This window comes from Ochotona curzoniae, unplaced genomic scaffold (genome assembly GCF_017591425.1).
Source record: "Ochotona curzoniae isolate NIBS_2020 unplaced genomic scaffold, NIBS_Ocur_1.0 contig_43, whole genome shotgun sequence".
Taxonomy (NCBI): domain Eukaryota; kingdom Metazoa; phylum Chordata; class Mammalia; order Lagomorpha; family Ochotonidae; genus Ochotona; species Ochotona curzoniae.
The window spans coordinates 37,244,073-37,270,000 of NW_024466218.1; the positions used below are offsets into that span (position 1 = coordinate 37,244,073).

The 25,928-nt window shown below is 41.1% G+C and overlaps 1 protein-coding gene across 3 annotated transcripts in view; it reads left to right on the forward strand.

The window, feature by feature from the left end:
• ZNF407 (zinc finger protein 407) overlaps positions 1-25,928 on the forward strand; it is a 391,190-nt gene that overhangs the window by 141,527 nt on the left and 223,735 nt on the right. For all 3 annotated transcript variants that reach the window (XR_005884412.1, XM_040985129.1, XM_040985128.1), the window contains exon 4: positions 11,023-11,097. Coding sequence is in view for 2 of the 3 variants with exons in the window: in XM_040985129.1 (XP_040841063.1) it covers positions 11,023-11,097 (75 nt within the window). In the remaining variant the exon portion in view is untranslated. The remainder of the gene's footprint in view (positions 1-11,022; positions 11,098-25,928) is intronic.

Genomic DNA, 25,928 nt, shown 5'->3' on the forward strand with positions numbered 1-25,928 from the left:
GGTGCAGGGTCCCAAAGCTTTGGGCCGTCCTCAGCTGTTTCCCCAGGCCACAGGCAGGGAGCTGGATGGGAAGCTGGGGAACTGGCGCCCATATGGGATCCTGGGTGTACAAGGCGAGGACCTTAACCACTGTGCCATTGCACTGGGCCCTGTTCCTCTCATTTTTAATAATTTGAGTACCTTTAAAAAAATCAGTCTAGTAAAAGATTGTCATTTCTGATGATCTTTTTATCTTTCTGTGGAACCAACTGTTGGTTTTGCTAATTTTTAATCTTTTGTTATTTATGCTCTAGTTTTTATTTCTTTTGGTGTACTTGCTTTGAATTTTGTATTTTCTTCTACACTTTTTTTTGTACATAAGATGTAAAGCTGTGTCATCAGGTTGAGATCTTTCTCTTTAAATGAAGGAGTTTGCAAATATACATTTCCCTCTACCCATAGCTATTGTTCCATTTTACAGATGTTCATATATACTGTTTCTGTTTCTATTCTTATTTTCCTCTGATTCCTTCTTTGATCTATCTGCTCATTCGGGAGCAGTACCTTCCTTATTAATTTAACAATAATATTTGGATCCCTGTATAATCACAGTCATGCTTTATTTTTGTGTGTCAATAAAATTGTCGGTAGGAAGCTACTGTTCCCTAAAGAAACTGCCTCTCAAAGAAGCAGTTCCCAAGCGTTTAGGGAACTGAAGCCCTGTCCTGTTGCAGGTGTGGCTTCAAGTCCTTCTGTTCATAAAGTTGATGCACTGTTTTTGTTTTTTTAAAAAATATATATATTTTATTTTTATTGCAAAGTCGGATATACAGAGAGGAGGAAGACAGAGAGGACGCCCTTCTGTCTGATGATTCACTCCCCAAGTGAGCGCAATGGCCGGTGCTGTGTCGGTCTGAAACCAGGAGCCAGGTTCTGGGTCTCTCACATGGGTGCAGATTCTATACTGCTTTCCCATGCACAAGCAGCGAGCGGCATGGGAAGCGGGGCTGCTGGGACATGTCCCAGTCCCATATGGGATCTATTAGATGATAAAGGAACTTTATCCATCCATTTAGATGATAAAGGAACTATGTATGAGAATTTAACTTTGACGTTACTATTTAAAATATTCTTGGATTTTTCCTATTTCGATTGATTCACTTAGTTTATTTTACTATAAATTTTTATGGAAAAGCAATTCAGCCAGAACCCTCCCATTAATTGGTGCTTCTGTGCTTCCCTTGGGCAGCAGTAAGTGATGGTGATGGTCTCCCTGAAGCAGTGAAGCTTCTGGCCAGGCCTGCTCAATCAGTCCCTATAGATTAATCTGCACTCTATGCTATTTTATTATTAAATGATTGCAATTTTCTAATTTTATATACTTGTATCCCTTAAAATGTGCTCGGTTACTGTGTCCACCTTGGTACAGTATAGATGCTTGGTGATGTGCACCCAGGGAGGCGACGTGTGATTCACCTCTGCTGCCTGCACCTGCAGCCCCGCTGGAATTCCTGATTTTCTGACTTTGGCCTTGCCCAGCCTTGCCCAGCCTTGCCCAGCCTCTGCTTTGAAGGCATTTCTGGAGTGAACCACAAATGAAGGGTGGCTCTCTCTTTTTATCTCTTACTCTCGTCCTCTTTGTTAAAATTGCTTATTAGTTCCTTATTAAAATGCTTTGTAGGGTCAGGTGCAGTGGGTCAGAGGCTAATTCCTCACCTTATACATGCTATGGTTGCGTTAGAGCACTGGTTCGGGTTCCAGCCATCCAGGTCCCTGCTTGTGGCCTGGGAAAGCAGTCGAGGCCAGCCCAAAGCCTTGGGACCCTGCACCCGTGTGGGAGACCCGGAACAAGTGCCCCGGCTCTGGCTTATCTCGGCTCCAGCTGTTGTAACTTCATGGGTGAACCAGTGGGTTGAAACTCTTTCTCTCTGTTTCTCCTTTTCTCTGTAAATCTGCCTTTCCAATAAAAATAACTAGATCTTTAAAAAAATGTTTTGCAAACTGCAAAACATTGTATTATTTTTGCATTTAAAATCCTAAATTTTACTTATTGTATACAAAGACAGGCACCATATAGAATTTGATTATACAATAATGAATTTGGAAGATAATTCCTTATGTTTGTGTATGTGTAAATCAGAATACAGAAGTACATGTAATTCTATACAAATAGGTTTATGTTGCATGTAATATTTTTTGTTCCTTTTAAATTTAGTATATTATGGTTAGTTTTCTGTTCTTTTAATTGGTGCATACAATTCTTCATAAGTATGCTGCTACTATTAGCATTTAGATTATCCTTTTTTTTTTTAAAGATTTTTATTTAATTTTTTTTATTGGAAACACGGATATGCAGAGACGAGAGACAGAGAGGAACATCTTCCGTCCCATGATTCACTCCCCAAGTGAGCGCTGATGCTATGCCGGTCCGAAGCCAGGAGCCTCCTCTGGGTCTCCCGTGCGAGTGCAGGGTCCCAAAGCCCTGGGCCCTCGACTGCTTTCCCAGGCCACGGGCAGGGAGCTGGGTGGGAAGCGGGGCCACCGGGATTAGAACTGGCGCCCATATGGGATCCCGGGGGTGCAAGGTGAGGACCCCAACCACTGCGCCATCATGCCGGGCCCGATTATTCTTTTTACTTATAATGTGGCTTTTTACATTTCTTTGCAGGTTTATTTTTGACAGCATTTCTAAAAATTGGAAAAATTGGTATAGGAAGTTTGCTGAAGGCTTGCTTACTTAGGATTTGGTACTGTATCCAGGGAGAAAGGAATTATGAAAGGTTTATGAGCTTTGGTGTTGTATTAACATGTTTACCAAAGCATCTGTTCTGGTGTGCGATGATTGACAGTGAGGAACACCTTGAAGCTGTAGCACTCAGCTTAATGGTTTGAACTAGTTTAATTAATGTGGAAAGAAAAATGTAATGTCTGCATGGTGAAAAATCATGACAAACTAGGTGATGATTTATGAACATGAGGGTATGTTTGCTAAATTGGCAAGGTAATACAACTGATAGAATTAGGGAAGTCTGGGCCTGGCGCGGTGGCGCAGTGGTTAAGGTCCTCGCCTTGCACGCCCGGGATCCCATATGGGCACCGGTTCTATCCCGGCAGCCCCACTTCCCATCCAGTTCCCTGCCTGTGGCCTGGGAAGGCAGTCGAGGACGGCCCAAAGCCTTGGGACCCTGCACCCGCGTGGGAGACCCGGAACAAGTGCTCCTGGCTTCGGATCGGCATAGTATCGGCCGTTGCGCTCACTTGGGGAGTGAATCATCGGATGGAAGATCTTCCTCTCTGTCTCTCCTCTCTGTATATATCTGCCTTTCCAATAAAAAAATAATAAAAATAAATCTTTAAAAAAAAAAAGAATTAGGGAAGTCTGCAAGAGGTCATTATTGAGGAAAGATCGTAACTGAGTGTTGGGCGTGTGTGAAGGTGCCTGCAGTTCAGGCAAGAAAAAACACGGCGAATGGTCCTGGGAGGAGATACAGCTCTGTTAGAAGCACTCACACAGAGACTGCACTTGGAATACAAGAAATGAGTTATACCTTTGGTTCAGGAATAAAAGTGTCACTATGGGCGATGTGATGGCTGCGACTTGATGATTGTGAGGAGTGGCACTGAGCAGAAATGGCTGGAGTGAATTATTGAAGTCAGAGAACAGCTTCAACAAGAAGTGGAGAATTACGCTTTTCCTTTAAGCATTATGAAAGGATCATTTGAATGAATGCTTTACTTCCAGAGAAAAATTTATTTATGGAATTAATTTATATGTATAGCAAGACTTTAGGGAGGAATCTTTCTGGTTGCTGTTTCCAACCTCTCTTGGACATCTGCAGTCCTTCGCTCGTGGCCTCGGGTTTTCCTCTTCAGGTCATCAACATGGCCTCTGATCCTGCGTGCTTGGGTCCCCTCCTTCTTCCTCCTGTCACCTCTGCTTTCGCAAGCATCTCGTGACCAAGTTGGATGTACTCAGAGAATCTGAGGCATCCTTGCTGTGTTCAAGTTAGATCACTAACAAGCTTAATTCAGTTACACCCTTCATTCTATTGGACATGTGCCCACGTGTCATTGCAGATTTTATAGACTAGTGTGGGATAGATTTCAGAGATCATTGGTCATGTTATATAGGGTTACTTACAGAGATGCCACTAAATAAAACAGTGATTGACAATTCATCTTTTATATAATCAGATTGAAATCAATGTACAAAACTCTGGCATAAACATTCTAATTATGTAGGCTCAGTTTCAGAATGATCATGCTTTAGTAATCATAAAAGACATATTAAGCAGCTAGGAAACTTTTTTAAACAATTTTATTTTTTACTGGGAAGGCATATTTACAGAGGAAAGGAGAGTCAGCAAGATTTTCCATGTGTTGGAGCGCTCCCTGAGTGGCTGTCATGGCAGGAACTGAGCCAATCCAAAGCCAAGAGCTAAGAGCTTCTTCTGGGTCTCCCATGCAGGTATAGGCTCCCAAGGTTTAGGTCGTTCTCAACTGCTTTCCCAGCGAGGCAGGGTACTGAATGGCTGGGGCATGAGCTGGCTTCTGTATGGGACCCAGCACACGCAAGGTGAGGCTGGCCACTGAGCCGTCGTACCATACCCGGAACATTGATTTTAATGACAAGTGACATTCACTCAGAGTTAGATTAAAGTCTTCTTAATACACTTGTGTGTTTTATACCAATATGGAACATATATTATGATCAGTCTTTGGGATACTATTACTTAATATTTTCTTTGCACTTTGTTTTTTAGTTCCATATGAATTAATAAAGGAATAGATTGTTTATTAGTATGTATTACTGATGAATATTGTGTTTATTTGGCACTGACTTTCTGCTTGGAGACAGTTGAATTTGTTCTTAAACCTTTCAAGTTCAGGTCATGATCATGGGCAGTTGTAGCTTTAAGCATCACTGAGCTCTTGTTGGATGCTGACATCGTCCCGCCGGAGATCTGTTTCTGTTACTGGGACTTCAAACCTGTTAATTGTAGATCAGATTTTGTTCATTTTTTTATATTCTTAGCCTAAGTATATAATTATCTCATAATGTTAATGGAAAAATGAAATTAGTTTGTTGAAAACTTGAAATTGACTCATAATGTTTTCAGTATATACTTTTCATGAACTCTTAATGACTCACCATATATGCATGGGTTTACAAAATTTTTGTACTGTAATATTGATTTTTAAACTCTGTTTTCTAGAATCTTTTAAAAAATACCCTGTGTGTCTTTCATGCACAGATGGTATTTATGGTTGTGTACAGCTTTTTCTTTATTCCTTCTGTCTCATTCTGTCATAATTATTCTTGTAGTAGTCATCTTTACTATTGAATGGGCTATATAACACATGGTGGTAAATATTACATGTTTATTATATTCTGAGAATAGTCTTAGCATCACGCCCTAGATTAGAAATCGAGGGTGTGGGGGTGGGCGGGCAGCTCTGTGGCTCAAACGGATAATCCTTCACCTTCAAGTACCAGCATCCCATATAGGTGCCAGTTTGTGTCCCAGCTGCTCCACTTCCAATCCAGCTCCCTACATGTGGCCTTGGAAAACAGTAGTGGATGGGCCAAAGCTCTGGGACCCTGCACCCAAATTGGGAGACCTGGAAGGGGCTCCTGGCTCCTGGCATCAGATTGACTCAGCTTTTGCTGTTGCAGCCACCAGGGCTGTGAACCAGTGGGTGGAAGATCTTTGTTTCATTATCTCTTTATAAGTCTGCTTTTCAAATAAAAACAAATCTTAAATTATAGAGAGAGGATCCACTGATATTTTTAAGTGGTGCAATCCCTTCTTCATACTCCGTGGGAGAGTCAGGATGTGCCCTCTTGTTCTGAGAAACCTCTGCTTAAGTGACAGTTCTGGCACATCGTGTGTGTATTCTGGTTTCCAAGTCCTGTGCGCTGCGCCAGCATTGCTGTGGTTACCCTGAGTTGATAGGTGGTGTTTTCTTAAAGATTTTTTTTTTTAAGATTTTTTTAAAAAGTGTTTTTCTAAGGCAGGGCTATAGACTGAGAAACAGGGAGGAGGAGAGTGAGGGAAAGAAGACAGAATGAAAAAGTCAGAGGGAAGAGAGGCTTTTCCATGTGCTTGTTCACACCAAATGGCCCCAATGGCTTGGGCTGGAGCAGGCCAGTGGAAGCTAGGAGCTTCTGATGGAACTCTTGTGGGTCCAGGGGACCAGGCACCTCAGGCATCCTCTTCTGCTTTCCCAGGCTTGCTAGCAGGGAGCTGGATCAGAAGTGGAGCAGTGGGGTGTTGGAACCCTTGATAAGTGTCCTTTTTAAAGAGGCTTTCAGAGAACATCTTACCCTGCCATAATGGGAGAGCACGTAGCAGGTCTAGGTTGAGGAATCAGCCCTCATCATTCATTCTCTGCCTAAGGGCCGTGAACTCCCTCGTCTGCCCCAAAAGACAAATGATCCAGTTGGGAAGTCCCTGGCATCACCAGGAATCTCTGTGCAGTCAGGATGATGTTGCAGCTCCAGGATCCCGCAGGTTGTGGTCGTGTGGCCTCAGCGGGCCTCCAGTTGGCCCATTGCCTGCTGCTGTGTTGCAGTGCCTTGCTCAGTAAGTGGAACTCTCCTCCCTCCGTGTGACTGTCCCGGACAGCGCACCACCACTTCCACACTGGCCTCTGCAGCTCGCTTCCGTCATCTCAGTGGCATAGGAGGATATTTAATCGAAGATCATGGGGAAATTAAAGCATGCATTTTGTTGTCCATACTTTATTTCACAATGTACATTTCAACTTTTTGAAGACCTGTTAATAACCAAAGGAGACATAATGAAGCCATTTTTCTGAGGTCACAGTGACTCGATGGTCTTCCAGTGAGTCACACACTTGGGGCACAGAATTGCCTCATGGGAGTGTCAGTACTGTCCTGTGCCTTACCTGCTTCCGAGGGATCAAGGTTGGGTACCTAGTGTGATGCCAGTGGTGCCTGGCAGGCGAGGGAAGGAGGGGATTGGCATGAGAGAGAATGCCCAGTGGCAGGCCTACACAGCAGAGGCCAGAGCAGCGTAGTGCTTTGCTTGCGCCACGGCCTAAGCTTGGAAGGGGCAGCATTTCTGATGATGGCTGGGTGTTTTATGTGTAGATCTTTTTACATTACTAGACTTGATAAAATTTAGAAATGTGCATGAACACTGAAAATAGTATGATTTTTAGAAGAATATTACAATTTTGAAAAAAAAAAAGGTGACGTCAAATCTCAGTCTTCATTGAGCCATTCATTCATTCGGCTACTGATAATTGTTTTTACTTTTGAGATTAGTTTAATTAGAAACATCCCTGGGAGGAACCAGTGGGACTGTTTTCATAGGACGGACATCTGTGATGGCTCGTTTTTCTTCTCTGCTGCGGTACAGAAGTTTGGTGTCCTGTATTCTTGTCTGTTCCCTGTCCCTTTTCTTGAGGCATGTTGTAAGCAGAAATAGTATCTGATTTGTGTCAATGAGCATGAGTGCTGTGGTTTCCATGATAAATATCTCTCATATGATGGGTGCTGTAGTCTGATGTGGTGTGTTGATCAGTTATTTGCATAAGGTTTTACGTGGTGTGTTGCATACTGGAAGTGAAGTTCTCATTTTCAGTTATGCGTGTTTGTTTAAGGAGTCATCTGAGCCAAGCCAGACAAGCGTGTACTGTTGGGAGCTGCAGTGACTGCTGATTCTCTTGTTCCTGGATGTGACTCTAACACTGGCAAGCCTGCAGTTAGAGCATCGCCTATGTTAGGGTTTATTGTCAGAGCCACAGGCGCACATGTGCTTGCATATGTTTTCTGTATTTCCCACAAACACCGTCAAGTGTTGTTTTGATGAGTACACGAGAGTGGGAAGTATGGAAGTCATGTTAGCAACATTGTGTAGACACAACCTCCTGTCTTTTCGTCTGGTCTTCTTGCACTATCCTGCCTGTTCTGGGGAGGCAAATTTCCTCTGGTCGTCTGGGATTTGTGCTAAGGTGACAGGGAAATAGCCAGAAGTGTGTCAGTGATAGGACAGTCGGACTTTATCTCAAGTAGACTTTACCAGCCAACCTTGTGTCTATTTTCTTCTTCCTTAACAAAGATTTTATGCCGAGAGTATGGAAGAAAACTTTTTAAAAAAATATTTATTAGTATTTATTTTTATTGGGAAAGCAGGTATACTGAGAAAAGGAGATATAGAGAGAATGATCTTCTGTCCACTGATTTACTCCTCAAGTGGCCACCATGGCTGGAGCTGAACTGATCTGAAGCCAGGAGCCAGGAGCTTCATCTGGGTTTGCTATGCAGATGCAGAGTCCCAAGGCTTTGGGCCATCCTCGGCTGCTTTCCCAGGCCACAGGCAGGGAGCTTGAAATGGAGCAGCTGTGACATGAACTTGTGCCCATACGGGATCCCGGCACATGCAAAGCGAGGACTTTAGCCACTAGGCTACCATGTTGAACCTGAAAATGTTTTTTATACCATATAGTCTGTAGGGAAAATATTTTGCAATTAGTTCCATTAATTTGTTTTGTTTTTAAATTGGAAAGTATAAATATAACTGTAATGCAGGTGATAATGCTATTTTGGTACTGTCTTCCATTTAAATAATGTTCCTATCAGATAACTCTAGTTACTTGCACAATTGTCCATCATGCAGAGATGCTGTCTCCCCCACCAGGCTTTCTGACTCAGTTCCTGCACCATGAATTGTTTTCTCCACCTGCCCTTCTTCCAGTATCTGTCTCCTTAACATTAGGGACTTTTATGAAGGTAAATGTGTGTACCACAGCTGCCTAGGCCTTGTTCATTGAATTCATACTGAGTATGAAAGTAAATGGCTGGCAGCATCAATGAGGAGGCTCCCCGAGGCCTGCTCTGCTTCTTGCACTTGGTAGCCCTATTCACTTTTCCCTAGAAGAACCAAAGATTATTAGTGCCCCAAATATTAAGTATCAGATGGGACAGATGGCATCCTCCACCTTCCAGGGTTGGCATCCCACATGGGCACTTTTTCCTGTCCCAGGTGTGGTTCCACTTCTGACCTAGCTCCCTGCTTTTAGGGCCTGGGAAAGTAGTGAATAGCTTCAGTTGTTGGGACCTTGCACCCTAGTGATAGACCTGGGAGAAGCTCCTGGTGCTTTGCTTGGGACTGGCTCAATTGTAGCCTTTGTGGCTTTTTGTGGAGTGGAGCAATGGATGAGAGATGATATCATCTCTGTTTTTCCTTCTTTGTGTAAATCACCCTTTAAAATAAAGATAGATAAATCTTGGAAAAGATTAAGTATTAGAGACCATCAGGTGATGCTAGGATATTTTATTAGGCAAAATATTTTCTTCCCTGTTTGCTTTTTTAGTTTGTTCCTCTGTGCTGTGTAGAAGTTTTGCTACAATTTTTAAAACTTTTATATATCTTAATTAGTAATTTTTTGTACTAAAAACTACAATGTGATATCTAAGTCAGTTCTTCTAAATTATACTTACTCATGTAAATAAGCTGTGCTTTGCAACTTTGGGTTTTTAACCTTTGTTGCTTACTATTAGCTTTATGTCTTTTTAATTATAGGAAAATGGAGGACAGTAGGGAAGTTATGATTTAAATGGACCATTCTTATTACTGGTATTCTTTTTTAAGGAAGTGAAAAATGATATTTGTTTTATTTAAATCAAGCAGAAACAAAAATAGAATATTTTGTACTGTTAATTTTTGTTCAGCATCTAATATTATCACAGTTTGATTCTCTGTATGTGATAATTGTCTTTCCACTTTGAAGATTGATGGTGTGATCATTTATTTAGAATTTGTCTATACTTGTTAGAATCTCATATAAAACAGAATATGATTTTCATTGTACTTACACATACATTATTTCAGTTATCAAGCCACAGTTCTTTAAAGGAATGCAAGTGTGCTCTTTTGGCCTTAATATGAGCTTCCCAAATATGAGTGTAAACAAGACAGATATTGTTTGAAGATTTTGTTGTAAGTCTTCTAGCAGTCTTCTAACATTGTCCATTTGTGCAGATTCTTCCAGATGAATTCCGTATTTCATGTTAAGACTCTTCAGCGTGCCAACTTGATTTGTAGCCCTTCATATCAAGAATGCTAATTACAATCATATTTTTGCATATGTCACGCCTTTCATGTACAAATGCAAATAGATTCTGTTGCCTTTTAGCTATTAGTAATTAACTTTATGAAGGACAGCTGTAATACATAATTAAAAAAAGTGTTTGCTAGCCCTTTTACACTCAAAGTTACAACAGTATTTTTTTTATCAAGAGAAGCATTTTAATCTGATGCATCTGAATGAGATCAAAATTGTTTTAAGTAATCGCATGATGTAATTAAATTGATATTGTTGCTCCATTCAGTGGAAGAGGTGTGTTTCACGTACTGCCTGCTGACTCCTTTCCCTTGCATTTATTTGTCAACTGAATGGAATTCCGGAAGCTGATCTGTGTGTACATTTAGATTGTATGGCAGGTCATAGTTTTTCTTTGTTTTACTTATTGAGGTCTTCCTTGTGCTTCAGCACACGGTTCTTGTTTCCTGGAAACAGAGTAAACATTTATATCATTTAAAAAATCCCGTCTTCCAATTATTGTCCTATTTTAAAGGAAGCCTTGTGGAAGCTATTCATTTTCTATTTTATAGCATTTTAAATATTTAATAATAGTACATTTTCTCAGATTCATTTCATGCTTGCTGTGTGAGATCGGCTGGGGGCAGTGCATGTCTCATGCTGTATCTTTCTCACGACCGGTGGCAGAGAGAGGAACGAGAGAGCTGCAAGCATTGTTTTGGTCTTTGGGTCACTGGCAGTGTACACAAGTGTACAAATGAACCTGTCAACTTGGCATGAAATGATTTCCTCTGCCTTACAATAGTGATAGCGTGGTTACTTCTTGCACAAATGATTTGTTTGCTTAGCAAGAGTGCAAGTGTGATGTAATTTTTGTGCTATAATCATAGAACTGCATTGTATACTTTCTGTAGAGATATGTAGCAGATTTATGGTTTGGTTTTGTAATTACTTGCATTTTTTTTTTAGGGTTGCTTTTGTAATGAAGAAGCACTTAAATACACATTTACTAGGCAAGCACGGAGTTGGCACCCCAAAAGAAAGGTAATTTCTGTTCTTTTTCCCCACCTAATAAATAAAATAACATTTTCATTTTAGGCTTTGTTTAATGAAAAACCATCTAGACTTTTTATGCAGTCAGTTCATCGTTTTGCATTTGTGCTGTTTTATTATTGTGCGTATTTCCTGTCATTTTCTTCACAAAAATTTAATCACATGATTTAATTTTTGAAAATTTAAAACTAGAAATATTTGAAAGAACATCGGAGACTCTGAATTTGTGAAATAACCTTCAAAGAATAGGAGAGTTAAATTGGAGGTAATTGACTTCTGTAAATACATTAGCATTTACCAAAACAAATACAGAAAACTAAACTATTTTTAAATGTATTTCACTTTGAAGTTTTAAAATTACATTTTAAATTTTTACTGTAGACTGTAATGTTGCTGATGCTGCAAAAGAAATAAATCCTGTGTCATCCCCAAAATAATACTACAGTTGCCATGTCATGAAAAATAAAACCACAATTATTATGTCACGAACTGCCAACTTTTCTTTCTTCTTGCTACTGTATCATAATTAGTTTCATCATGTAGACTTAATTATATTAGGTGAACTGAAATACAGCAGTGTCAGCTTCCAGGTAAGCGTGCCTACTTCTGAAGTCCTCACGTCTGTAAAGTGTGCAGCTTGTGCTCAGGCCCAGGGCGAATGTTGCCTTGCCCTGTGCCCACTCCACAGGGCAGGAGCAAGAGAATTTCTGGGAAGTTTGCTTTGTAAATGTTTGTTTATTAGTATAATGTTGGTAATGATGTGTTGTCTTCTGCTTTGAAGTTCTAGTCCTATTCATACGTAATTGTCCAAATTGTTGTAGTCTCTTTACAAAATCTAAAATACTCTACATATTTTCTGTTGATGAGGATTTTAACTTTTCTGGTGGGGTGACTTGCTTTGTTTAGTTTTGTAATATGGGCATAGTATATCACTGGGTCAACGTGTTGGCATATTGTGTGTGTGATTCCTTTTAACTTATACTTTTGGTTTCCCATTCTGTGTAATGCAGTTTCAAAAATTTTTCTTCATATTTATTTGTATTTATATTTAATTTTCTTAATATTCTTCACGTTGAGTTGAGAGGGACACACACCCATGTGGGCCTTCTATTAGAGTGGGAAGGTGGGTTGGAAAAATGTTTTTTTTTCCCTCCTGTGTCCTCAAGGAAAAAGTGGGCAGGGCTGCTTCTTGCTGTCGAAGTGCCTCAGGATGAGGGGTCTGTGGGTGAGGCCTTAGAGACCCTGAAGTGGGGAAGAGTTTTCCAAGGGTGGTACTTGAGTGGTATCAGTAGTTCTGAGGTCTTGTCAGCTGCATTGCACCAGGGTAGAGAAACTTTTTCCATGGTCTATTTGCTTTTTATTGCATTATTCACCTTAGGGCATCCACAGACCCAGGAACATGCTGCAAAGCTTGGCCAGGAGAATTGTCCAACCTGTTCTGCTTCAGCATCCTCTGCTGGCCTAGACGAGTTGGCTGTGATGTCCACCTTGTGCATCTGGGCATACTGACCACTGGTCTTGTGATTTTCTCTGTGTGTAGGGTCTGAGTACAGCAGTTTATTTGGCAGAATCCCCCAAGAAACCACAGCAGTAGTGACCTCAGGCTTGACTCATCATGTGTGTACCTGCCAGTGTAGGGCCAGGTGCAGTCTGTCACCTGCATCACCAGTGCATATATTTGTGGATGAGGCTTCCTGATCAGTCTCACCCCAGCCCCATGTCATGGTGAACTGAAGGGTGCTGCTGCCCATCCTAGCCAGTACACCAAAGAGCTGGTACCTTGGCCTGTTGGTGGTGACCCCCCACCAGGTCTGCCTCAAACTCTGATTTTTGAGCATGCAAGCCTCTGGTGTGGTCTTTTCTGGTCTAGCCTGCATCCCATCTGGCTCTTGTGCACACTTATATCAGCCATACTGGCCCCCAGAACTTTCTCAGTATGCTGACATGGGCTGCCGACTCCAAGCTTTGTGTAGAATCGGGAGCCGTGCTGCAGTCCCACAGAGGTAAGCACACAGTTCTGCAGAATCTTCCTTCAGATTTGATTCTCTCACGTTCTGGTAGGTACTTTGGGCCAGCTTGATGTGTGGCCCACCCTGTGCTCTGACATTTGTGGTTGGGTACTGCTGCCTAGCCCAGCCAGGCATGCCAGCTAGCCCCTGCCTTTGCTTATGCCTACGGATAGCAGGCAGTGCTGTTTAGCCCAGCACAGCTCTCCCATGTGGGCAGATGGCTTGGCTTGACCTGGGCGTGCTCTCTGATTTCCCCATCTAACCTACACTGTGTCAGCTCCATCGCCCACCTGCAAGTGCAGCGGCCTGGTCTGTGTAAGACTCCGGAAGTCATTCCTTCCCTGGTCAATCTGCAGTCCCCTCCTGGGGGCCAGGGTGGTATGTCCTGTCCCAACATTTCCTGCCCCCTCCCCTTTTGTCTCCAAAAAAAAAGAATAAGCAACTATGCTGCCAAAGTGACATAGTTGACCTAAATTTAGTATTAGCCAGGCCCAGACTGCCCGCCAGCCCCTGGCTGCTTTTCTCCCAGCATTGTAACACCTCCCTAGGTACAAAGCAACCCAGGAAGTTTCCCACAGTTGTGGTTGTATAATACTGTATTTAATGATGGTGGCCATGATGAACATATTGAAGCTATCTTCAAATTTTAAATAATTTTATATTAGAAAAAGGATGATCTGGGACTAGTCCGGGTTATGTTGCCTGTTTTTACATTAGTGAAAACAAACATTCTCTGTATATTGCCTTTATTTTTACATACAGCATCTCAGTTTTTCCGTCTATAACCTTATTCATGAGTTTTCATTGTTACTGTAAGTACTTGGGAAAAAACAAAAATAATTTATGAAACATTTTTTAAATAATAATTGCCTCTTAATGTGTATAGTGAAAAAATGTGAAATGTACTCACATTACATAAATACATTTTAACAACTAAGATTCTTGGTAAAGTAATAGGGAAAAGACTAAAGCGTCAGTGTGCTGTGATTTAATTGATGTTTTAGCTGCTCCCTGCAGTTGCCTTGGCAGAGCCAAACCAAATGGTTTTGCAGGATTTTGGTGGTCTGGTTTGGATGTCACCCACCCCTGAAGCCTAACATCTTTGAATTATGTTATTATCAGCAGTTCTTTGTTTTGTGAGATTTCTTATTTGTAGTATCTAGTAACTACTATTCCATATTACATAACAATGTTGAATCGTAGTAGGACTTCAACATTATTATAACAATATAACAGCAATATATAAAATGATATAACAATGGAACATGTAGTGATTACTACCATTTCATATTACATAGAGATGCTGAACATAGGGCTAGGGCTCCACCGCAGTGCAATACAGCGTAACGTAACAACGTAAGAAGTGGATCATCGAGCCATGTCTGGAGAAGACTGCTAATGGCATAATCTGACCCCAAACGACCCACGGGCTACTTTTCCCTTCTTGTGGTAAGACTTGAGTAAGCAGGGAAATGTATTTATTATTATTTTTTAAGATTTATTTTTATTGGAAAGGCAGATATACAGAGAGGAGAGACAGAGAGGAAGATCTTCCATCCGATGATTCACTCCCCAAGTGAGCGCAATGGCCGATGCTATGCCGATCCGAAGCCAGGAGCCTCTTCTGGGTCTCCCATGTGGGTGCAGGGTCCCAAAGCTTTGGGCCGTCCTTGATTGCTTTCCTGGGCCACAGGCAGGGAACTGGAAGGGAAGCGGGGCTGCCGGGATAGAACCGGTGCCCATATGGGATCCCGGGCGTGCAAGGTGAACCTTAACCACTGTGCCACCACGCTGGGCCCTGTATTTATTATTTTAAAAAATATTCATTTATTTACTTTTTTACTTATAGGCTGAGCTAGAGAGTGGTAGAGAGAGTGAGAGAAAGAAACAGAGAAAGAAATCTTCCATCTGTTGGTTCAGTCTTCAAATGGCTGCCACACCGGAAGCCTGGGACTCTATGCAGGGCCCCAAGTTCTCGAGCCATCTTCACTGCTTTCCCGGATGCAGCAGCATTGAGCTGGATCAGAACTGGAGCCATGGGAACATGAACTGGAACTCAGATCGTATGCCAGGATTTCAGGTAGTAACAGTAACTTCTGTACCCCAGTTCTGGTCCCAGGAAAACTCTTTAATAGCATGCTGAACCATCGGTTTGGGCATAGCTGTTCTCTAAACATTTTTGCTTGCCCACTTAAGACATTAGTTCCTTGCATATGTTTTTGCAATCTTGCCACATTTTAATATCTTCAGGGTAATAAAATCAGTTTCTTTTAGTGTTTCCAATTTGATTCCACCAAAGCATTGCATATTATAGCACCTAGCAATAGACCTTTTGTTTAAAGAAAATAACATGTTAAAAATTAATTTGTATGCTTGCATTTGTAAAGTTTAATGAACAGGTGAGTTTTGTAAAGGGAGTGTATTGCAGTATTTCTGCCATCTAACATCAATACTAACAAGTAAACACGGCCATATTCAGTTCACATTCCAATAACAACCTCTAATTTGCAGGTTCATTCTAACCATTGCATCCCTTCTTTTAGATGAGTAATTCTCTTTGTAGCATGAATGAACTCGAGGTTTTTATTTTAACTTTTTGAATTTGCTAATATTAATCTAAAACAGGAACTTATTCACGCTGTCGCAATGGAACAATCCCATTAAGCCTGTCTTCTCTGAAAGGCATGTGCAGGTTACAATAGAAATGACTGGCATTGGAATCAGCTGGGCTTTGAATGACTTTAAGTAGGAGTGGTTCCCATTGGATGCATTATTTCTTGCTCTGGAATATACGTTTAGGAACTATCTCATGAAGGCACTCATCAAATCATTTTAGCAATAAAGAATTTTAGGCTGGATAAGTTCATCATAAAGTGAAAATATTAAATTATCATAGCCAAGGAATTTGAACCTGTATTTTTACCTGTGAATATTTAGTTGAAAATGCTCATTTTTTTTTTATTATTGTTGCTTACATTGTATTATGTAGTACAGTTTTATAGGCGCTGGGGATTCCCCCCACCCCTCCCATACCCCTCCCCCCATGGTGGATTCCTCCACCTTGTTGCATAACCATAGTTCAAGTTCAGTTGAGATTCATTGCTTGCAAACACATGCCTAGCATAAAGTTCAGCGTCTTATTGTCCAGATAAGTTCAGTGGCCTCTTGGGGAGACCTTCTATGGTCTGAAGATAGGTCTAACAGAGTAAAGATCCGGTCAGTTAAAAGCCCCAACAAGGCCTCAGTATCAATATACAACATTATGGAATTAATTGACATAGTATTGGGTAAACAATATGTTAAAAATAATGCAAGTTCCATTCTTCGAAACATCTGGGTTGAGACAGTATCAATGACAGGTTCAAAAAATAACAAACAACCATACAAAAATTACAGGTTAAATCAAGGCAAACATGTGGTATCTAATCTTTTGGGATTCACTCATTTCCCTTAGCAATATAGTTTCCAGTTGTGCCCATTTAGCCACAAAGAACTGCATTTTGTTTTTTTTAATAGCTGAGTAGTATTCCATGGAGTAGATGAACCAAAGCTTTCTTATCCAATCTTCTGCTGATGGGCATTTTGGTTGCTTCCATGTTTTTGCAATTACTGATTGTGCTGCAATGAACATGGGGATGCATGTTGGTTTGTCGTAAAACAGGTGTTTTGGATATATTCCTAGGAGTGCTATTGCTGGGTCATATGGTATGCAGATTTTGAGTTGTTTGAGTGTTCTCCAGACTGATTTCCATAGAGGCTGTACCAATTTGCAGCTCCACCAGCAGTGGAGTAGGGTTCCCTTTTCCCCGCATCCTCGCCAGCAAGCGTCGTTGGTGTTCTTGTTTATGTGGGCCAATCTTGCTGGTGTTAGGTGGTACCTCATCGATGTTTTAATTTGGATTTCCCTTATTGCTAGGGAGCTGGAACATTTTTTCATATGTTTGTTTGCCATTTGGACTTGTTCCTTTGTGAAATGTTTGCCCATTTCCCGTGCCCATTTCTTGAGTGGCTTGTTCGTTTTGGTTTTTTGGTTGTTTTGAAGTTTTTTGTATATCCTGGAAATTAGCCCCCTATCGCCTATATCGTGTGCAAAGATCTTCTCCCACTCTGTGGGTTGCTTTTTTACTTTGTTGATTGTTTCCCTTGCTGTACAGAAGCTTCTTAGTTTGATGAGGTCCTATTTGTTTATTCTGTTCTCAACTGCTATTGCTTTTGGTGTCCTTCTTAGAAAGTCGGAACCTACTCCTAGGTCTTGCAGGGTATTTCCTACATTTTCTTGCAAGAGTTTGAAGGTTTCTGGATGTAGGTTTAGGTCTTTTATCCATGTAGATTGGATCTTGGTGTATGGTGATAGATGAGGGTCTATCTTTTTGTTTCTACAGGCTATCAGCCAGTTGTCCCAACAACATTTACTAAAGAGGCCTTCCCACTTGCTTGAGTTGTCATTGGTCTTTTTGTCAAAGATTAATTGGCTGTATTTGTGTGGGTTCCCTTTTGGTGCTTCTATTCTATTCCATTGATCTTCCTTTCTGTCTTTGTGCCAGTACCAGGCTGTTTTGATAACCACTGCTCTATAGTATGTCCAGAGGTCCGGGATTGTGATTCCCCCTGCTAACTTCTTATTTTTCAGGATGGTTCTAGCTATTCGTGGTTTTTTGTGTTTCCAGATAAACTTTTGAATCATTGTATCGAGTTCCGTGAAGAATGTTTTGGGCAATTTGATTGGAATTGCATTGAAAATGTATATTGCTTGTGGTAGTATAGACATTTTAATGATATTGATTTTGCCTATCCAGGAGCACGGGATGTTATTCCATCTTTTGAGGTTTTGTTCAATTTCCTTTTTAAATAGTTTGTAGTTTTCTTCGAATAGGTCTCCTACGCTTTTGGTTAAATTTATTCCCAAATACTTCATACTTCTCTCTGCTATTTTGAATGGTATCCTGTTGGTTAGATCTTCTTCCATCTTGGTGTTATTTGCGTACACTATGGCTGTTGATTTTCGTTCGTTAATTTTGTACCCCGCCACTCTGCCAAACTCTCGTATAAGTTCTAGCAGTTTCTGTATTGAGTCTCCTGGTTTTTCTATGTATAGGATTATGTCATCTGCATATAGTGAAAGCTTGACTTCTTCGTTTCCTATACGTATGCCTTTGATTTCTTTTTCTTGTCTTATGGCCTCTGCAAGTACCTCTAGGACTATGTTGAATAGCAGTGGTGATAGCGGGCACCCTTGTCTTGTTCCAGTCGGTGAAGCCATTTTTTGGAGTCTAAGGAGGTAGTTATTTTTAGATGGTGCCATACTTGTTGGGAAATTGCAGCCGGTAACAGTGGGATCAGACTTAATGGGATATCACCATGCTCACAAAGCTGATTAGTAAGCCTTGACATTTGTGCAGGCCTTTTGCCTTTACTCACTTAGGGTTTATCGTTAATTGTCTTGAAAGGCAATTTTCCAGAGAGAGAAGTGGTTCCATCTGCTGGTTCACGTACCCCATGGCTGCAGTGCTCAGAGCTGAGCTCATCAGAATCTGGGAGGTGTGTTCTTGTTCCGGATCGCCCATGTGGGTGCTAGTGGAGCCATCCTCAGCCATACTCCTAGGCCATAAACAGAGTGCTGGGTTGGAAGTGGAGCAGTTGAGACATGAACCTAGGCATCTATGGGACACCAGTGCCGTAAGCTGGAGGATCAGTCCAGTGGCCGCAGCTGTGTTGTCTTATTTAATACCATCTCTGATCTTATTAATACGTAAAATCTTTCCTCCTTCTTCGCAATGGAAAGATTGGCAATTTTTTTGCTTCACAGCTCACCAGGTTTCTTTACTGGCACCAGTGTTGGGCCTGATACTGGGTAGGTGTTTTTGTTGCATTCCCTTTCTCTTTGCTCAAAACCTTATATGTTGATGTGTTATTATGTGTTACATGCATCAGATTATTTCTTGTTTCTTAAGTTTAGGTACAAGTCTTACCCTTTTTCTTCAAACACAAAGGTGAATGTTCCTGGGAAAAGTGTGTGTTCTTTCCAAGTGGTTGTTGCTGAAGATGTGCCCTGTGCACTTGTGTTTGAGAAACTTGCATTGTTGTTACGTTAGAGGGTGAGCACGTGTTCAAACCTTTGAAAATGTTATTGTGGAATAGAATGTATTCCATTCATATTATGTGAATTAACTCCTAAATCACAATCACTTCCAAGAAATTCTTGAAGGAGACTTCTGTGAGGGACATTGTGTTTCTAGCATTACTGAAGTGGCAGCTTATTTTCATGTGGTCGTTTATTCCGTGGCCTGGCTCTCCTAGGGCTCTTCACGAGTGGACTTTGTAAGCCTTACGCTATTCCTATCTGTTCCTGAGACTGGTTTTTGTTTGTTTTTTTTCACCCAACCTGAGTGATCGCTGCCCTCTCCCACCAATTGTTTTCCACCTTTGATTAGAATTTGTTTTCTGTTTCTCTTTCCCTCTCATGAATTCTATTTTAGAGAAAGTAGCAGTTTATGGTTCCTTTGTTTTAAAGCATATCTATACAAGAAATACTTCTGTTGAACCAAAGTAACGTAAAAATCATGTCATTCTTTCCAGTGTGGTTTGCTTATGTTAGTATATGTAGAGAGGTTGGTACAGTTTCAGTGACTTAGCACTGCTTTTGCATTAAATGGGGATTTCTTTTCATCTTTTCCTATCATGGCACATGCTAGACAGTTGAATATAAAACATATCCTGTGATTCTGACATGATCTTATTGAGAAAAACAGTCTTCAATAGTCAGACCACCTCTACTAGATAATTATTTTTCTGTGGAAATTATAAGAGTTTTAGAAGTTTGTCAAAAGCCATGGCTGTTACTTTTAGAAAATTTCTTTCTTTTACTGGCTTAAGCCAACAACCTATTAGGTGTATTCAGAGAGAAGTCTGCATTTTCCACCACAGTTAGCTTTCCAGGACTTGAAAGGTATTTCTGAATGACCTTGATGGTTTGGATGTTGTATTGACTTGTCACAGCTGCTGTCCTTCCTTGAGATGATGTCTTCTGCCATGTGCATTTTGTGTGTGTGTGTGTGTGTGTGTGTGTGTGTGTGGTATCATGTTTCTGGCTCCTCTCTGGAGAGCAGCGTGCCCTCCATCCCCCTGCATCCCAAGGGTCCCTCACTTCCTGGCTGGCAGGGAGGCCAGTGCTCTTCTTCAGTGTACAGCCAGAAGCTGCACGGAATAGCTGAGTTCCTTTCATGTCCTGAATTCATCCTCTTTCCATTGGTTTCTTAATTTTCTTTTAGTTTTATCCTTCACTCCTGGTTAACAGAGAGCATGCTGCATTCATTGTATTTTTTTTTTTTAAGTCCTCTGATAAAATCTGGGTGTAAATGGGTTTATATTTATCATGATAATTTAGGAATGGTTTAAGAAATAATTTTATAAAATTTACGTAACGGGGCCCAGCAGCTAAAGTCCTTGCCTTGTGCTCAATGGGATCTCATATGGGCGCCAGTTCTAATCCCAGCAGCCCTGCTTCCCATCCAGCTCCCTGCTTTGTGGCCTGGGAAAGCTGTCGAGGATAGTCAAAAGGCTTGTTACTGCACAGATGAGCTCTGGTTGTTGATGCTGCTTGAGGAGTGAATCAGTGGATGCAAAACCTTCCTCTCTATAAATAGACTTTCCAAAAAAAAAATTCACCTAATTGTTACAAAGATATAATTTACAATACTGTTCATGAAATGTCTTATCTTTCTCATCACACTTAAGAGCATGATTGCTCCATGATTTTTCTTCCAGAAAAAATTGAATTTTTCTTGTACAGTTAGTCATTTATTCTTCAGTATGAGGGTATCATGTGTGTAACTGAGTTTTCCTCTTTATGTTTACTGCTCTGACCTCACACCCCAAACTGTGACACCCTCTGGTGAGTAGGATGGATTTCACGGAGTGAGGTTTATTCGCCACCCTTATTTCTAGCTTCTTTTTTTTTCTTTTTCTCCTATGTGGAAGTCTTATTTTATGTGAGTGATACATTTTAACAAGCTCATATAAATTAAAGCTTTATAATACAAAATTGATTGTATCAGAATGAGATTTTTGGGATCAAGTTAATATTTTTGGGGGAGTTTATGTACATCTCATCCATTTGGCTTGGGGTATTTTGTTAAGCCCTGTTGTCAAGTGTGTTTCAGGTCGCCTTCCCTTGTTAGATGAACATTGGCACACTGAATTGTGCTTCCTCAGGGTTTTCTGTTATAGTGAGCAGTGTCAGCCCCTACAGTATGCTGAGCAGTGAGCAGTGCCAGCCCCTACAGTACGCTGGGCAGTGAGCAGTGCCAGCCCCTACAGTACGCTGGGCAGTGAGCAGTGCCAGCCCCTACAGTACGCTGGGCAGTGAGCAGTGCCAGCCCCTACAGTACGCTGGGCAGTGAGCAGTGCCAGCCCCTACAGTACGCTGGGCAGTGAGCAGTGCCAGCCCCTACAGTACGCTGGGCAGTGAGCAGTGCCAGCCCCTACAGTACGCTGGGCAGTGAGCAGTGCCAGCCCCTACAGTACGCTGGGCAGAGACAGTTAGTAATACTCCCAGTGGAAGAAAGGTTGCCATCTTTCCTTTTAGCCATGGGTTCATGCTCTTGAGGCCTGAACAAAAATTGTTGGCTATAATGATAAAATATCATATTGGCTATATTGAAAGAAATTTTTCTGAAAGCAAACATTGTGTTAACATATGTCACATAAAATAAAATGTTTTTTGGGGGATTTCTTTTTGTAAGATTAATTCTTTCAGCTCAAGCCAGCTATGTTTTATGCATTTCCTTTCTGGGTATTTTCCTAAAAATGAATATTATATCATTCAGCATTTAATAAGTAAAGTTTTTAGGTAGAGGAACAATTCCACTTGAGGTTTTTGGGAGGGATGGTAGTAAGAGCATTTTCTTTGTCAAAATTCACAGGGGAGAGTCAGTGTTGGAGCACACCAGGGCCTGTCTTTGCTTGGACTTTGGGCCTCAAGGGCGGAGGGCGACAGTGAGCAGGATGTAGTGAATCCAGGAGAGAACTTCCTGTTGCTAGCTCTTGACAGGGTGATCAGGTGCCTTCCCTGAGGGTCTGAGAAGACTGAGCCTGCAGAGTGCTTTCCGAGGGGCTGCAGTAGAGATGTGATGGTTGTGTTGTGTTCCAGCTGTTAGTCTGGAGCTCAGGAACCTTGGGCAGAGGCAAGGAGGGGGCACGGAGAGAAGACCAATGCCATAGAGGCATCAACAGTGCGTGTCCCTCATCACTACATCCTTTCCCTGATCCTCTGATTGCTGTCACAAAGCCAGCCTGCAAATAAGCCTCTATTCACTTGTTTTATTTTGTCAAATTCTTTCTGTATCTTCACATCCACTTTATACTTTTTGTATCATTTTGCAAATGTAATTTTTGGTTACCTATCAAATCATGTATCACTGTCCTCTCCAGTGCCCGTATAATTGTTGATTTCATCTTATCACATTCCTACAGAACAGTAAAGGAATGAAGGGTAGACATGCACATACAGTTGTCTGTGTTTCTGTGTTTAGGTAAGAAATTTCTTTATATCGCCATGTCCAATCCTGCCAAAAGAAGATCAAAAGAAGAAATTTCTTTATATCGCCATGTCCAATCCTGCCAAAAGAAGACCTTAATCATAGTGTATACTTTATAGTTACCCAATCAGAGGAACTTTTGGTTTAATGCCCTGATAATCTTCATTGAAATGACTTTTTATCTACTGTTTCCCATTGTTTCATTTGATAAGGTAAAATTAAGTTCGTTGCAGATATTGAGCTATATCTTGTCTACTATAAATGTTCCTAATTGTTTTGAATATGGTAATACATTATTTTTGAATGTGACTGATTTGAAGTGGATTTTTTCCCTGTGACTACTTGGTCTCGCTTGCTCCTGTTTCAGGTATGAAACTATTTGGTGTTTTACATTTGTAAGGAATATACATGTTCCCCAGCTACCTTCTTCCCCCTCTGCCGCCATCTAGAATATTTTTGACAGTCTCTTTTTTTTTTATTGCACCTAAATTGCTTTTAGAACACTGGGGCTTATACATCTGGACTCTGACTAAAATATGCCTTAAGCTCTTATCTTTAATTCCCAGTCAGTGCTGGAATTAAAGAGAACAAAGACCTATATGTTCACTGCAGCCTTCAATTATGCCTAATTACCAACTTTGATACAGTTTCATTATCCAGCACTGACTTTTTGTGAGAGGTTCTTTATGTTTCTGATGTCTTAGTGGTTGCTTTTAAGAGTCCAAATTAAAATTGTTGTTAAGGAATTTTGTGGAAACAGAACCTTTTTCTGAAGTAATTTTTGTCTGGTTGCAGCCAAGCTATTTGCTCATCTGTTTTAACAAACTAAAAGCCTGATGTTGTCAGGAGGAGAAAGGTGTCTCCAAAGGTTATTTTCTGGGTACTTTTTACAGTTCTTCTTTCTGAGACTACTCACTTGACCTGGCTTGAGTTTCGAACAAGGCATTCTGCCTTCTCCCGGTACGCTGGCACACTGGGAGAGAATGGGGGACGTGCAGTTCACAGTCACCGAAGGGTCTACCAATTGTCTGTGTATCCTTCCTGACTTTTTCGTTTCAAGGTACATTTTCTATCGTCAAGGTGTCCAGCAGCACGCAGCACTGCTTCTCAGTGTGTCAGCTCAGAGCCTGTGCACTGCTTGAGTGTGGCTTCTCCACCTTGCAAGTCGAGGGTTTGACCTCACAATTTGCAAGTTGTCCTAAAGCTGACAGAATTGAACATTACTGATGTTACTAAGTCCTGAATGTAGTGCCAAAAAAATTGTTTATGTGTAGCGTTTTGTGATTTTAAAATAATTGATTTTTCAATTAAAGCATCTTAAAATTTCTAGTTGCCCAGGTTTAGTTGCACTGCCCCTTTTGTTTCCTAATCTGACAGAGCAAGGGATTATGGGACACTGCACTTCAGCAGCACTTGTGAATGAAAGTTTTTAAAATTAGATGAGATTGTGTTTGAAGTTATCTAAAATGGTGATTTTTTTCCTTTTGTCTTCACAGCAAGCTGTAATGTTCAGAGCACTCTTTTCCCGTTTCATATTTACAGTTATATGTATGGATATGCCATGTGTTTTTGGCAACTGGATGGTGGCAGACATTTCTGAATGGGAGACCTTTGAATATTTATTGCCTTCTAGAATCTCACATTTTTAATATAATATTTTTTAAAAAGCAAACAATTGTAAATAAGGCAACTTGTACAAAGCCAGTTATTGTTGTTTTGTACTCGCAGTAGTAACAGTCCACGGACATAGTTCAAAGTTGTAGTGTGTTTAAAAGAGACAACATGCAAATGTTTTTTACTTTCAAACTGGCTATTTTAGTTTTGTTTTTTTTGGCATTACCTCCTTTCCCTTTATTTCAAAGTATTTTCCTGTCCTTTGACCACCCAGTAGAATTAGCATGAACCGGTCTAGGACATTCCACCAAAAGCTAAGGTGCTATGGCTGATGCTCAAAGAAGTGCCTGAAGACCACAGAGCTATGGAACAGGTTCTTCCAGGCTCAGCAGAGGCCCTGAGGCCCTTTGTCATCCTTGGGAAAGGATGTGTTTGTCTGTCGAGAACCTTTCACTTCCATAGCTCTACCCATCGGCATTATAGAGATAGAGTTTCAGTTGTCTGTGGTGATTCAGGCCTGAATGTGGTGTGGGCAGAGACCCCACTGGCGTGTTGGGGCAGTGAGAGCCCTGCGCCTGCAGGTGGACAGCTGCTGGCCGGGGCTGTTGACCGTGCTTCTGAAGGCAGGTCCCAATACGACAGCCTAGTGGAAGCGAGTCCAAAACTCAGAGCAAGAGAAGGATACAATCATCCTTGACTAGAAACACAAAGTTGGAATAAACTCAAATCTGGGCTGTAATGTTCTGCTTTCAGGTTTGATGGTGAATTTATAGGTGTTCATTATATTACTATGAATATGTACAAATAAGGTGTCGTCCCCAGTGGATCATTTGAAGCAAAGAATCTTTTCAAACTAGCTTTGTGCCTTGAGGTAAAAATAAACCACAATTTCCCACATTTGTATGACCTACCTCATATGCTTGATAGTTAATTATTTGAAATGCTTCTTTCGTTCTATAACTAGTCTCACTCCATGAAGGGGGAACTTTATTGATTTGTGACACATTGGATCTTCATCTCATGTTCAACAAAATGTCATTTTGTAGGAAATCCTAGTGTTTGACTATAAAAACTTAGTAGAAATTACATGGATAAAGCAACGTAAGTGGCATTTCTGCTCATTTTTATTACAAGCAGAGTTTGATTTGTAGGATTTTGGAAACTTTCTCCTTGGTGCAGCGTGGAGTAGTGGAAGGAACATCAGGCGACAGGGTGATGGAGAGACATGGTCCTTAGAGGGGAAGGAAAGGGGTGTGACTCAGCACATGGATGTCAAGGGGTGACCGTTCCCCACCCGGGGGCCAGTTTTGCCTTCTGTTTACCAGGATTTGAACAAGCTCAGCATCGTTTGGGAAAGAAGTCTTGGCTAGCTCTGTCTTCTGAAACGTTTAATCTGAAAAAAGATAGCTGATAGTTGACAACGATTTTCTTCTTGGATGTGTTTAATGGGTTAGTGTTGTCTTAATGTTTTAGTTTCTCATGGTTTGTGTCTCCCATTTCATGTTTCATTTCTGCTGATGTTGCTACAGAGTCCTTGCCAGAGTGGCAGAAGGGCCTTGGGCAGTGGTGGGGAGCTGGTTTATTCCCCCTTGTTTGGATGTTGAAGCAGTGAACATGGGAAGGTGATGTTTATGAAGTTTCTGCTTCTTTATGCTTCCTCTCT